General features: G+C 39.5%; 2 protein-coding genes across 3 annotated transcripts in view; one reads left to right on the top strand and one right to left on the bottom strand.

Moving 5' to 3' along the window:
- The first annotated feature begins 610 nt into the window (after window positions 1-610).
- Window positions 611-3,852, top strand: ppp1r3db (protein phosphatase 1, regulatory subunit 3Db). Its single transcript, XM_079683121.1, has 2 exons — window positions 611-914; window positions 1,113-3,852. Exon 2 carries the CDS (start codon window positions 1,115-1,117, stop codon window positions 2,024-2,026), a length of 912 nt encoding a protein of 303 aa, XP_079539247.1. The 5' UTR covers window positions 611-914; window positions 1,113-1,114; the 3' UTR covers window positions 2,027-3,852.
- Window positions 3,853-10,894: 7,042 nt separating this feature from the next.
- phactr3b (phosphatase and actin regulator 3b) overlaps window positions 10,895-15,417 on the bottom strand; it is a 64,700-nt gene continuing 60,177 nt past the window's right edge. For both annotated transcript variants that reach the window (XM_079683097.1, XM_079683098.1), the window contains exons 10-13: window positions 13,755-13,816; window positions 13,043-13,183; window positions 11,831-11,907; window positions 10,895-11,405 (exon numbers count right to left, since the gene is read on the bottom strand). In XM_079683097.1, coding sequence (XP_079539223.1) covers window positions 11,390-11,405; window positions 11,831-11,907; window positions 13,043-13,183; window positions 13,755-13,816 — 296 coding nt within the window. In that variant the 3' untranslated portion in view covers window positions 10,895-11,389. The remainder of the gene's footprint in view (window positions 11,406-11,830; window positions 11,908-13,042; window positions 13,184-13,754; window positions 13,817-15,417) is intronic.

Raw genomic sequence — 15,417 nt, 5'->3', positions numbered from 1 at the left:
TTGAGGGCTGTTATTTATTTGTTTATCACTTCATCTGGTTGCCTTCTGTATATTAGTTGAATTGTTCTTTTTGTATGCTTGTGTACAATTTGGTTATTGTTTCTTTCGCCATCTCTATACACTATTTTGAGTGTGCTGAAAAGAGACAAAACACAAAATGATAAAGACATAGTTTGCTAATAACATTGTTTTTTAATTTTCTTCACAATATCCTTGTTTTTTTTGGCCATAGAGTCCACATTTTGGAATAGATAAATTAAAAAGTATTTGTGTCAAATGTGATCCATTATTTTCATCTCAGTAGGCTATCTCACAATAAGTGACCTCTTTCATTTTAGTCCTTAGTCAATATCAACATTTTCAAATACACCATTTAAATCAGGGCTGCCAACATTTGAGTTCAGTTTGGAGTGAGATTTTTTTTTTTGGTGAATCGAAAAAAGAAACGTTCATGTGTACAGTGTTACAAATGTATTGAACATGTACAAACTGAACAGAAGAACAGAGACACAAGCTATAAATATTCACTCTACACCTCCCAGTCCCAGTTAAGGTCTCATGTTATATGTCAAAGGCTGAGTTCAAAGAGGGGCTGCCATAGATCACCGTTTGGTGTTCGGAACAAGTTTAGTCCCTGATGGCTTCGTAGGCAAGGTTCAGTTGTTTATTAAGTCTTCTAACTACATTATCTGCTGTCTGTGGTTTGCAATAGCTTCATTTTTGTTTACTCTAGTGTTTGTGTGTTTGGTTTCCTATGGAGTGTTGCTGGCATTTGCTGGCAGAGGCAAGCTGTCCGTCATCTGCTGGCAGTTGGGTTCTTAACAACTTGGCTTTTGGACTGTGAACAAGGTCAATGCAAGAGGCAGGCTGAACAACACAACACAACACAACACAAGAAGTCTCTGCTGAAAGAGGTAACAGGTTTGGTGCATTTTGACACATTTTGCATGCAGAAATGATTGTATTGTTTTATATTTTAAAACGTTTGACTGTTATTAGTGTCAAATTATTGCAGTTTTGTCTACAAAACTGGCGATTGTAGAATTATCTTTGCATGTTCTGTTTGAAAAGCGTATGATGTGGTTTTACATTGACTTCTTTGTTTGCTCAAGGGATGTTCAATTTGACGAAAATGCCCAGTTCTGGTGATAAGAGTAGGATCCAGTCCCAATTCACCAGTGCCTCCAACGACATATGCGCCAAGAGAAATGTCACGATTCGTCTTCGGGACATTTACGATCCCAAGCCTTCTCCCAAAGCCCCGGTTCGGATTCGCCCTCCAGGTCCAAGACCTCCGTCAGTGAAGGAACTCAATTTAAAGCAAAGCTCGGCAGGTGATCCTCCAACCAAGACCATCATGAGGAGACGAGCTCAGTCTCTTCCTTCCTCTGCAGAAAGGAAAAAGGAACTTCGAAGCCTGCAGGTACGCTTTGTTGACTCTTTGGGCCTTGAGTTAGAGGATGTTAAAGTATTCAAAGTTCAAGAGGAGCCCCTGATACCCCAACATGTCATGTTCAGACTACTGATGAGCTCAGAGCTGGCTTTCGGGAAGTCATTAGAACTTTCTCTGCCTTACTTCAAACCTTGTTTCCCTGAAGATATGAGGACTCAAACTGACTTTTATAATCGTCTTTGCTCTCAGAGTGTGTGTCTGGAGCAGGTTTCATGTTCAGAGCAGGGGATAACAGGCACTATACAAGTAATGAATTTAGCTTATGAGAAGGAAGTCACAGTGCAATACTCTTTCACCAACTGGAGAACACACACAGACACAACTGCATCCTGGGTGTCAAGCGGGAACCATGAGAAACACAAAGCTCCAGAAAACGATATCTTCAGATTTCGTCTGCCTGTCCCACCCTTTATTTTGCAGCCAGGAGCCATGTTAGAATTTGCCATCTGCTACCGTGTTAAAGACCGTAACCATTGGGACAATAACAATGGACATAATTACAAACTGTCCTGCCACAGTTACAAAGTGACTGTGCCGAGGGAGTGTGAAGACAGCATGCTGCATTTCACCTGAACATCCACATGGTGGTGCTGTTACACCTGCACATAAATACTATGGGGGAGAGAACAAGCAAAACAACTTTACAGTAACTACGTTTCTCTTTACTTTTAACAAGCATAGGTGAGATGTCATCTTGAAAATGTAGTACACCTTTTCAGTACTTTTCCACTTCATACTGTATTTTTATTTCACTATATTTCAGAGGCATGTATTGTACTTTCTCTACCTTATCAGTGAACAACTGTGATTACATTTCAGATTAACTTGTATGGTCAGTTTAAACAACAATGTAACTAGATTAAGTGCGTAACAACCTAATGCATAACACAGCTTAAATTATGCTTACATTTTATAGTGGATAATGATATTACACTGACCTGTTGCATAATACTTGTAATAAAGTATTGTGTTTACTTTAGCCAAGGATTTAGTACTAGATGTTCTATCCATGATCAACTTGAATTGACAATAGTAGTTGCAGAGGGTCATTAGGTGACATTTTAATATACTTCAAAAACTAATTACACAACTTTTTTTTAAATGCATCTACAAGAAATTTAACAGTTGTTTTACGATCAAGTAAATGATATTCATAAATTACAAATCTGCATCTTATAGATTATTGAAGTTTGATATAATACATTGGTGTTCATAATGTGAAATATAAAAACTTGTCAGCTTCATTACATGTTTGTACTTTAGCCATAGGGGTGTGCCAACAAGTCATGCATTTAGCACTTCCACTATACAGTAGGCAAAAAATACCACTAAGCTGGGGACTGGGTAATATTTTGAGAAATTAACTCTTTTATAATCATCAAAGATTTAATTATTAAACCATTCATTTAGAGAGAAAAGAAAGAAATTCTAACATCATTATGAAAGGGAACCACAATGTTGCACACGTTCCCAAAATGTAGCTCAAAAGCAACACCCTTTTGGTTTATAACACTGGCTTTTAGATTACATTTGAAAATCTCTAGCCAGAGCCGAGATAACCCCTTTATAAAAATGAAAGTATTTATTTTCTCCTACTGGGCTTTTATTCAGATTAAATCTCTGCCACCTTTGAGAATCTGCTCACTCTGCACTTCTGCTGACCCAATTTCATAATAGACAGTGTTACCATTGTTGTATCTTAATAGCAAGTTTTCTCCAGGTGACCAAACCTATTTTTTCATACATAGAAAAAACATGAACGTTGTGGTCACTGTATTCTCTGCTATGGTGAACATGGCTTGACCCCATTCTTCTGGAGCTGGTTTTGTTTTTGGAGGATTACAGTGTTTGCTCCTCTGTTACACTGCGACCCGCTCCCTCAGATCCCCGACAGCGCTGACCTTTCACCAAAAAAGTTTCCACTGACATGAGAGGCCAGATTCTTTTTGACTTTTTGGCAGGCAGCAGTGTTTGGCTCATGGGAGGACATTCTTCCAGTAGCATGCCGCGGCTGGATGGCATGCTTTAAACATGACCGCAGCCAAAACATTACTGAGCATGACGAGACTCTTAAAAATAATCTGTGAAAAGGCAGGCACAGAAGTTGAACATTGTTGAAATGTAAATAAACACGTCTGTATATAAATATATGCTTATCAGACCAATGAGTTGTGAGATTTAAATTATGCTATTTAATTCTATAGGCTTTTATGTTGCAATATTGACAGAAACTAAAGAAGATAGAGTGATTTTGTGGACCCACATAATGTGGCTTTATTGTAATGGTATAGTGTTCAATTTTGATACACTAGATGGCACTATTACTCAAATATAAGTTCCTACAGTAACTCGATTTGAGTCACAGTGAGTGGAGTCCACATCTTTGCTAACAATGAAAACCATAAAGCTAATTCAGGCGTATAGATTCACACTTAAAGTATTAGCATACAGAACAGTACAGCTCACAGAGAAGAGATACAATCTGCAACAAACACTATATCAGGGGTGTCAAACTCATGGCCCGGGGGCAAAATCTGGTCCTTTACTTCATTTTATGTGGCCCCGCAAGAGCCTGCAAAGAATATAATACGTTTATTATACGGTTACAGAAGCAGGTTGCCCATAAACTACATGTCCCACAATGCATCTCGTTTTGTGACATGCCACTGAAGAGACTTGCAATTATTTGCCCTGGACTTCTGCTTTCAGACGTAATTAATTATTATCCTATCCGATAATAATAAGAGGCAATAATGTAATATAATACATTATTTCACATATATTATACATTATACATTATATAAATATATAATATATATGAAATAATGTATTATATTGGAAATTATATTATATATTTATATAGTTACAACCGGCCCTTTGAGTGCAACCATAATGCTAATGTGGCCCGAGAGGAAATTGAGTTTGACACCCCTGCACTATGCTCCAAATTTCAGAAACATAACAATAGTATGGCAATGTCTTTTGTTTCTGTATCTGTAAGAGAATACAGTTTTTTAAATTACATAATCCCATTACATGTAACTCTCTTCCTGTTCACAGCCACAACAAGAACTGTCGACGTGTCCTTTGTCCATTGTTTGTCCTGAACCTGTGACAGTGGACAAACATCCCTTCTTCGTGCCGGGCTGACAGTGTGTCATCGCTCTGGTACAGATCTCGTTTGTTAGGATGTTCCTCACTAACGGAGATGGCTGTCATGTCAGTGTGTTGTTGGCTCACACACCCATCCTCATGCCTGCAGCGCTCTGCCTGTATTTGGGGCTTTCATCTCCAGCTACTTGCCGGCAGTTACATAACAGGCCTCCATATTAAGAGCCCACATGATGCTGATGCTGCCGTTCGCTAGGGAGACTGGCCTGGATTGAAATATAAAAAATGATGCATCATTATTATGATCACAAGCTACATGTTTAAAGAGGACATATTCTGCTAATTCTCAGGATCATATTTGTATTTCGCTCCTCTACTCTGACATGTCTCCATGCTTTAAAGTTCAAAAAGCTCTTTATTGGTCTCATGCTGCCTGTGCTGCAGCACCTCTTTTCACCCTCTGTCTGAAACCAGAGCCCAGTCTGCTCTGATTGGTTAGCCTATGACGTACAATGGTCCAATAGAAGCGCAAGTTTTACATGGTGATGTCACTATGTTCCTGAAGTAATGCAATCATTTAATTGATAATAGCATCAAAAGTTATTGTAGCACACTAGCATTAGTGCTGTAAAAAAAAGTGATAAAAAGAGAAATATTATAGTCCACTATGGATTTTTTTTCTTCATCATACAAACATAAAAGTTTTTATGTGGCATTTAAAACATCTTAAGATTTATTTGGGGTCGAACCTTGCAGAAACCTTTTCCGTCACAATCAATTAAATATATATAAATATATAAAATGACTTACTACTACTACCGAAATACAAATGTAGTCATTAGAAAAAAAAATTCTACTCTAACTGTATAGGTTAGTTGAGAGCAACCTATTTAAACTTCAGTGCAGGAATATATGGAAAAAAAGCCAATGGAATATGGAGTGTGGACTACTACTTGGAGATGTCCCCGTTCACCTCCTGCCCTGCCGTGGTGCCCTTGAGCAAGGCACCGGACACCCCCCTTCCCCCCTCACTCCCATTGCTCCCTGGGCCCTGTACAATAGCTGCCCACTGCTCCTAGTACTAGACTCCTAGTACTAGACTCCTGGTGGGTTAAAAGCAGAGGCCACATTTCACTGTGTGTGCTGTGTGCTCTGCATGTGTGACCATTGAAGAGGGTTTCATCCCTCCCAATTCTATTCTTCTGGAGCTGGTTCTGTTTTTGGAGGAGGATTTTATAGTATATATTTGTATCACTATGAGGGAATTCAAGTCCATCTTAAAGGACAGAGAACAAGAACCCATTAGTCGATGTGATTGCTCTTATATCCCATCGTTAAGTATAATCCAAAGGCTAAATTTGGCTACGGCTAAATTTGAACCAGAAAACCATCACGCGTACAGTTGGCAACATCTCCTCAACATATGTTAAGTGTGTGTGTGTGTGTGTGTGTGTGTGTGTGTGTGTGTGTGTGTGTGTGTGTGTGTTTACCGTTGGCCCTCACCAGCTAAGGGACACCCGGAAGTCAGGATATCCCAGGAGTCTCCCTGGTTCCTCCCACGCTGCTCCACAGGTTTATTATCTGCCATTTCTCTGGACCAGTAGCTGCTCGTCTTCTTTACTCCGGACAGCGAGCGGTCCTGGACCAAAGCGTCATTTTAACTGGAGCCACCATCTGTTCCTCCATGGAGCCACTGACTCACATGTTGATGTCAGGAAAGAAATCTGCCAAATCTGAACGTGCCTGATGGACATGTCACCATGCCAGGGTTGTAAATCCTTTTTTTCCCATATGTAATATCAGGTAAAAGGTTTCTATCTTTTGAAATAGGCTTTTTAATGATGTGGATGTGACATAACAGTGAGTCAGATCCAACGATTGTTTCTTTCCTTTTTCTTCCTCCACTGCAGCTTTTAAGATCTCATTGCAAATTGGACAAATGCAGTCAGGTTGACTTTCTTTTCATGAGTTGATTTAACCTAACTAACCTGCTTAATGCCCAACAAAGGATGCCTGTCCTCATTTGTCAGAGAGAAATACACAGCAGGTCAATAACCTAATTGCTGCTTAATGTCATGCAACAAAGTAATCACCACAACTGTGTCATCTGCTTGCTTAAGTATGACATATGATAGGATACATCTGAAGGGATTACGACCTTTTTATGATGTGTAGGCGGCAATTATCACCCTAATAATCATTACTTTTTTTAAATATCACATGTTTCTGTTATGCCATGATATTAAAGGTGACATATTATAATGATTTTCTGGTTCATACTTGTATATGAGGTTCCTACTGGAATATTTTCAACAAACAAACTGAAGCATTGACTTTAATGAAATGTATTATGTCAACAGATTTCACATAACTGTATTAGGTTAGTTGAAAGCAACCTATTTAAGCTTCAGTGCAGAGCCAATGATCCAAAGTGTGACGCCATGTATAATCCAAAGGCTACATTTGAACCAGAAAACCATCACGCGTACAGTTGGCAAAACAAAACCTGAACATTATGTTAATCGTGTGTGTGTGTGTCCGAATTTGCTCAAGGTATCAAAACCTTTTTCTCACACATAGAGAAGGCTGAACGACCTGCAGTCAACATGAACTTTGTAGTAACTGTATTCTCTGCTATGATGAACATGGCTTGACCCTATTCTTCTGGAGCTGGTTCTGTTGTTGGAGGAGGATTTTATACTATATATTTGTATCACTATGAGGGAATTCAAGTCCATCTTAAAGGACAGAGAACAAGAACCCATTGGTCGATGATATCGCTCTTATATCCCATAATTGAAGTCGTTGATTGATGATGTGACGCCATGTATAATCCAAATGCTAAATTTGGCTACTGCTAAATTTGAACCAGAAAACCATCACGCGTACAGTTGGCAACATCTCCTCAACATATGTTAAGTGTGTGTGTGTGTGTGTGTGTGTGTGTGTGTGTGTGTGTGTGTGTTTACCGTTGGCCCTCACCAGCTAAGGGACACCCGGAAGTCAGGATATCCCAGGAGTCTCTCTGGTTCCTCCCACGCTGCTCCACAGGTTTATTATCTGCCATTTCTCTGGACCAGTAGCTGCTCGTGTTCTTTACTCCGGACAGCGAGCGGTCCTGGACCAAAGCGTCATTTTAACTGGAGCCACCATCTGTTCCTCCATGGAGCCACTGACTCACATGTTGATGTCAGGAAAGAAATCTGCCAAATCTGAACGTGCCTGATGGACATGTCACCATGCCAGGGTTGTAAGTCCTTTTTTCCCCATATGTAATATCAGGTAAAAGGTTTCTATCTTTTGAAATAGGCTTTTTAATGATGTGGATGTGACATAACAGTGAGTCAGATCCAACGATTGTTTCTTTCCTTTTTCTTCCTCCACTGCAGCTTTTAAGATCTCATTGCAAATTGGACAAATGCAGTCAGGTTGACTTTCTTTTCATGAGTTGATTTAACCTAACTAACCTGCTTAACGCCCAACAAAGGATGCCTGTCCTCATTTGTCAGAGAGAAATACACAGCAGGTCAATAACCTAATTGCTGCTTAATGTCATGCAACAAAGTAATCACCACAACTGTGTCATCTGCTTGCTTAAGTATGACATGTGATAGGATACATCTGAAGGGATTACGACCTTTTTATGATGTGTAGGCGGCAATTATCACCCTAATAATGATTTCTTTTTTTAAATATCACATGTGTCTGTTATGCCATGATATTAAAGGTGACATATTATAATGATTTTCTGGTTCATACTTGTATATGAGGTTCCTACTAGAATATTTTCAACAAAAAAACTGAAGCATTGACTTTAATTAAATGTATGATGTCAACAGATTTCACATAACTGTATTAGGTTAGTTGAAAGCAACCTATTTAAGCTTCAGTGCAGAGCCAATGATCCAAAGTGTGACGCCATGTATAATCCAAAGGCTACATTTGAACCAGAAAACCATCACGCGTACAGTTGGCAAAACAAAACCTGAACATTATGTTAATCGTGTGTGTGTGTCCGAATTTGCTCAACGTATCAAAACCTTTTTCTCACACATAGAGAAGGCTGAACGACCTGCAGTCAACATGAACTTTGTAGTAACTGTATTCTCTGCTATGATGAACATGGCTTGACCCTATTCTTCTGGAGCTGGTTCTGTTGTTGGAGGAGGATTTTATACTATATATTTGTATCACTATGAGGGAATTCAAGTCCATCTTAAAGGACAGAGAACAAGAACCCATTGGTCGATGATATTGCTCTTATATCCTATAATTGAATTCGTTGATTGATGATGTGACGCCATGTATAATCCAAAGGCTAAATTTGGCTACTGCTAAATTTGAACCAGAAAACCATCACGCGTACAGTTGGCAACATCTCCTCAACATATGTTAAGTGTGTCTTTCTGTGTGTGTGTGTGTGTGTGTGTGTGTGTGTGTGTGTGTGTGTGTGTGTGTGTTTACCGTTGGCCCTCACCAGCTAAGGGACACCCGGAAGTCAGGATATCCCTCAGGAGTCTCCCTGGTTCCTCCCACGCTGCTCCACAGGTTTATTATCCGCCATTTCTCTGGACCAGTAGCTGCTCGTCTTCTTTACTCCGGACAGCGAGCGGTCCTGGACCAAAGCGTCATTTTAACTGGAGCCACCATCTGTTCCTCCATGGAGCCACTGACTCACATGTTGATGTCAGGAAAGTCATCTGCCAAATCTGAACGTGCCTGATGGAGATGTCACCATGCCAGGGTTGTAAGTCCTTTTTTCCCCATATGTAATATCAGGTAAAAGGTTTCTATCTTTTGAAATAGGCTTTTTAATGATGTGGATGTGACATAACAGTGAGTCAGATCCAATGATTGTTTCTTTCCTTTTTCTTCCTCCACTGCAGCTTTTAAGATCTCATTGCAAATTGGACAAATGCAGTCAGGTTGACTTTCTTTTCATGAGTTGATTTAACCTAACTAACCTGCTTAACGCTCAACAAAGGATGCCTGTCCTCATTTGTCAGAGAGAAATACACAGCAGGTCAATAACCTAATTGCTGCTTAATGTCATGCAACAAAGTAATCACCACAACTGTGTCATCTGCTTGCTTAAGTATGACATGTGATAGGATACATCTGAAGGGATTACGACCTTTTTATGATGTGTAGGCGGCAATTATCACCCTAATAATGATTTTTTTTTAAAAATATCACATGTTTCTGTTATGCCATGATATTAAAGGTGACATACGATAATGATTTTTTGGTTCATACTTGTGTACGAGGTTCCTACTAGAATATTTGTACATGCGTTAATGTTGAAAAAACACTTTATTCATCTCATAATGTATGTTTGAATATAACTGTATTCACCATCCGTCTGAAATGCTTCGTTTTAATGCAATCTTTTTAAGCCACTCCTTACAAACAAATCCAAGTTTGCTTTGATTGGCTGTCAAGAGAAATAAGACACAAAGTAGTTTTCAATTCGTTTGGGGGAGATACTCCAATAGAGGGCGGTATATTCTAAAAAACCTATGTGACGTAGGAAAGTAATCCAAATCCGAACGGCTTGTTGAATTGCATGTTTTCAGACCTGCAGTCCCAAAAGAAACCAGAGCCGTCATCTTATTTCACAGTTTGTGGGTTTCTAGTTTCTCCAGATTCCCAAATGTATGCTCACAAACACTGTCAAATATTGTGCTTTTGATTAAAGAGTGGAAACCGCTTCACAGATCTTATCCAGCTCAAATTGATCACTATATGCGATGATTATTAAAACAGTTTGTTTAAATCATGGTTTCTCAGGCCGATTATCACCAATTTGTCTTTTGCATATTTAATACGTGCCTTTGGTTTGAGGCTTTGCTGATTTTTGTCCAGCTCTACGATCACATAACATGAACAGCGCCGGGGCTACACACTTATCTGACTAATAGCTGGAGTTATCCTTAAGGGTAAACCCTACTTCAAAAAGTAGCCTACGTAAAACAATAGGCTTTGCTGCTTTCCGATGGGTTGTTTTTTGGTAAATTGCTTTTTCCCACGTCATGATTTTAATGTGAACACAGCACCAGCCTCAGGTAGAGAGCTGTAAAGCAGACGGGTTATTTAAAAGGCAATGTATCAAGCAAGTAAGGTCAAAAGTGTATGGATAATATAAGGACTGTAGTTGTAAAGAAGTTTCCTAAATGTTTTCATATATGAAGAGACCATATAGGCAAATAGTTGAATAGCATTTGAATGGGAAGGATGCTGTCAATACAGGCAGTTTCAACAGTACATCCCTTTTAAAAAGTTTTAAAAAACACCATAATCCCACAAATATTCACCACACAAGACGGAGAGTTTGTTAGAAATTGAAAACCTGTATTGTGCAGACAATAAATAGTGCTTACAAAGGGAATTCTGTCCTTCACCCAGACAAGGTTTCTGTTTACACCGTTGATATGAAACGCATCACCATCTGAATCAGTGGGACTCACACACATCCCTCGGGTGTGACTACTGAAACTGGAGCGGGACTGGGAGTCGACTGTCACATGCACATCCCCCCCCCCCCTTCGTGTGGCATCAAAAAGAACGTCTTTCAAAAGTTTACAAAAAGAAGTCTCTGCTTGTCGAACGCCTCGCTCCTCTGACAACATGGAGGACGGGCTCAGGAGGTTTTGTCTTCTGAGCAGAAATCCCCGTGTACCGGCAGCTCCGTTTCTAGAGACATAGCCTCCAAAGTTGGCTGGAAGCGAATCCCAGGATCGCCCACTAACTGCGGGCCGGGCGCTGGAAGACTGCATCTCCACTGACAGAACCACACATCAGCAACTCTTCACAGAAGAAACCTTGCTATGGCCGGTGAAATCTGCAAAACAAGAGGGTAAAAAGTGTGAGTGCGAGGATGAAATATTCACACAGTAAGGCTTCTTCAATCAAAAGGTCTATTAATAGCGCAGCGGACAGTGCAGCAAATGGCCTTAAGTCCAAAAAAAGGGTCCTGCGTAAGCACAACCGAGGCTAATTCAGGTTTTTTTATTTTTTTTTAGCTGGTGACACTTTTGACGAAAGCAAAACGCAAGCTAAATATATCCGGACATTCATTATAGTTGAGAGGTGGTGCAACTCTCGTCTCAAGGGGCCTGGTGGCAGCTATATTGAAGCCCTACTCTGCACTCATTGATGTGGAACTTGTAAAATGCACCTTTGTGTCATTTCACAAAGTCACAGCGACCCTTTTGGACATCAGCCACTAACATTACAGCCAGAAAAGGGAGGACAGTAATAACCCACCTCGTCAGATGCTTGCTCGAGGTGTGGACTTCCATCTCGGTACTTTTGAACTCGTTCAGCTCCTTTCGTATCGCCGCCTGTAAAAAAAAAAGCAACATGAAGCGTGAACACAGGTGGGAGGAGAACTATGATGCTTTATTAAAGTAAAATAAGAACAGTTTGCTCTTAATGGGGCCCTAAAATGCTAACGTTCAGGTTCATATTAGTGTTTAGTGTCTCTACTGGGACATGTCTCCATGCTTTAATGTTCAAAAAGCTCTTTATTGTTCTCATACTGCCTGTGCTGCAGCACCTCTTTTCACCCTCTGTCTGAAACCAGAGCCTAATCTGCTCTGATTGTGCTTGTGATCCGGCTTGTGATTGGTCAACTGCTTAAAGATGTATCGCCCCTTAGCCTATCACGTACAATGTGTTGGAGCGCTAGCCAATAGAAGCGCATCATGTAATTGTATATGTAAACATGTAACTATGAGTGTTAAATAAATGTAGTGGGGTAGAAGTATAAAGGAGCATTAAATGGAAATACTGAAGTAAAGGACAATTATGTCAAATAATATGTAACAATGGTCTTTGAGTAAATGTACTTTACAACACTGAGCACAGGTGTGATCATTCAAACAGACGTGATGTCACTCAGGTGGTGAAGCTCACACGGGACTGGAGAAGCATCTGTTGTTTAGGTGCAAATGATGTTAGCTTTAATGGGTTTAACGTCAAACAGAAGGTGGTGCTGGAGGTTTTATAGAAAGGGTTTCTGCCGGGTAGTCCAACTTAAATCTAAGAGCTTTTTATAACCATATTGGAAGCAATGTACTGCTTGTTTTATGATCATCTTAACATATATGTGAGATCCTGAGCACATATGATTATAAAACCAACTAGCTTATTTTGGCAGTACCTGTGCCTCACACTAGGTGGCACTGTGAGTCCCACTGTTAACATGTTGTATTATTATATGGTTTTATTGTCAAAGCTACAGTGTAGAATTGGCAATGACAATCTTATGACCTGAGCTCCTTCAACAATGCAACATAATAAAATACAAAAATACAAGGTAGTGCAAAAAGTCTATGTTGATGCATAATAAGACTTTGTATGACCTGCAGAGACGCTGACACAGGTAAACTTCACAAACAAACCAAAAAGTCAGGATATGGACCCCGAATATACATTTTGTACTACTTTTAATATCTAAAAGGCTTTGTTTCTTACCTTGTCAGAGGCGGACAGGCGGGTCCAGGGTTTGTCGGCCCGCCTGTCGTAGTCCTGAGCTTTTGCCACTTCCACATAGTCGCTGAATCGGATCAGGATCTTCCTGTCCCGCAGCTCGTCTACTGTGGGTCTCTGGTTCAGCTGGAAGACAAAGAAAATGTCAGATCTCATTAGCTTATCAAAGCAAACGGGCAGAAACGAGACTGGGCTGGGCAATATCATTGTAATGTAAACTATCTGTAGGTATTTCAACCTTTTGGTCGGCTTTTAAAGACGTTACATTTGGCTCGGTCAAGACCAACCGATAATCAATTACTTTTTTATTATAAATAAGTTGCGATTAGTTTCCTTTTTCCACTTATTATTTGCTTTAGATATTGTAAAGCCCCCTTAGACGATCATTTGTGTGAGTAATTTCTCATATTGGGCTTTATACAGTTAACAAACATGTTTGAATTTGACATTTAAAAAATTCAGATTACTTTGTGAAAGCATCAATTCTACAATATTATCAAAATATCAACAATCGAGATGATTGGTCGATGAGATTGTGAACTAAGATTTCTTTCATAAAGCCCAGCCTTACAGAGAGAGAGGTTGGTGGTAGAAATTACATATTAAAAAACAGCAGAAGCAGGTTGGGTATGAAGCGTCTGTTTTGTTGCCTTAATGTGAGAGCAAATAGAAATGTAATGTCCGCGCCGCTGCTCACCTTTCTGTTGAGCCGCTGTTTGATTTCTCTCCTCTCCTCCTGCTCTGTCTGGTCATTTCTTTCTGTTGACGCAAAAAAAAAAGACAAATATTATAACCAAAAGTCAGAAGAAAACAAGTTAATTAAATCAATACACAATCCCCGATGGTTATTTAAAGAGACTAGACAGTAGATGAAGTCTGCACAGATAATGTGTGTGACTCTTCTCATCAATACTCAGAGTGAAGAAGTGCTGAGGACAGAACTGACCTCAGATCAGTGCTGAATGAGTGTTAGAGAGCGGGTGGATTACAGCTTCTATAGAGTGGTGCAGGAATGAGTCCTTAAACCAGGAAATTAGTAACAACTTCTGGTTCCCTCGTCTCAAAGTCAACATGTTTTTAGATGCCTGAAATGAGGTCTGTGGTTTAAACAAATGTAAGAACGTTTAATGTCTTGTTCTACCCCTGGTATGAACCGGTGAAAGTCCAGAGATTCTCGGTACCATAAAAAAACGGCCGTTGCTAACAAGTGACAAAATAAACTACTTAACGTCATCACGCTGAACATTAGCCACCTTTAGCTTAGCGGTTGTGACGTGAAGTCATGTGACCGTGATGTAGTTAGTTTGTAGCTTTTTAGAGACTGCAAAAAAAGTGGTGTTAATATGTGGAGATTATTCTGCTGAAGTAAACATGTAAACATCACAAACTTTCTTTACCACATAGCTTAATTTGTGCATTTTTCTGAAATCCAATGGACAAAATCTCATTGTTTTTTTTAGAGGGAGCCCTTGCGATGCTAACTCCAGAGTCGGCCTACAAATATGTAATTGCTGCACCACTCTTTAGGATTAATCTTTATTAAATACAGCAGAAAGATCACGAGAGGCCACTTCACTTATTCTTAAATCGCGCTCTTGTTTTCATTCCTGTAAACATGTTGATCTTGTTTGTTAGCTTTAAACGAGTCTGGCACCAAATGATGAGCATATTTGTAATGAAGGTGTTTCTGTTGAGGACACTGAGTGAATGCATGTGTCACTCAGTCAGTTCAGCCTGAACACATGTCGCTGTGCAGAGACGCTGAGACACGGACAGCTGAGATCACACCTGGCTCAGATCCTTCATTCCTCACACGGCTGTTTCATTATGGTATCAGGAACTAGATGCTCCTTAGATCACTTTTTAATTCATCTGTTTTGTTAATTTCTCTTCATAGCATTTTGAAGTACCTTGAGATGACTTGAAGTGTGTTATGAAATGTATTAGGACAGATCGACTGCTTTCGTTAGAAGTGTTACGATCTGACACCTCCTGACACAAGTGGAGCTTTTCCCCTGAATGCAACAGTATGACTAAGAATGATTTAAGAGCTGAAATGATTCTTCGATTATCAGAAAACGCTTTCTCATTTGATAAATATTGTCGTTTTTCAAACAGAAAAAGTGTAAATAGTGAACATGTATTTCATATTCTCTCATTTCAGCTTCAATATGAGAATATTGTGTGCTTTTCTTTGTCAATAAATATTATCAATAAAAAGTTAATTATCTTTGGTATATGGACTTTAGGTCGTCATTTGAAGACGTAGAGGACATTTCTTTGTTTTGATTAAATACAAAATATTAAAAGAACCTACAACTTGGACTACAGTCAACTACCAAGTTTCAATGAAAATAGTA

This window comes from Notothenia rossii (genome assembly GCF_949606895.1).
Source record: "Notothenia rossii genome assembly, chromosome: 5".
NCBI lineage: Eukaryota > Metazoa > Chordata > Actinopteri > Perciformes > Nototheniidae > Notothenia > Notothenia rossii.
The sequence above is the reverse complement of the archived record's forward strand: the minus strand, read 5'-3'. Positions and strand labels throughout refer to the sequence as shown.

What these genes read in the sequence shown, in the direction of transcription:
- ppp1r3db (XM_079683121.1), top strand. Translation starts at nt 1,115, where the DNA reads ATGTTCAATTTGACGAAAATGCCCAGTTCTGGTGATAAGAGTAGGATC.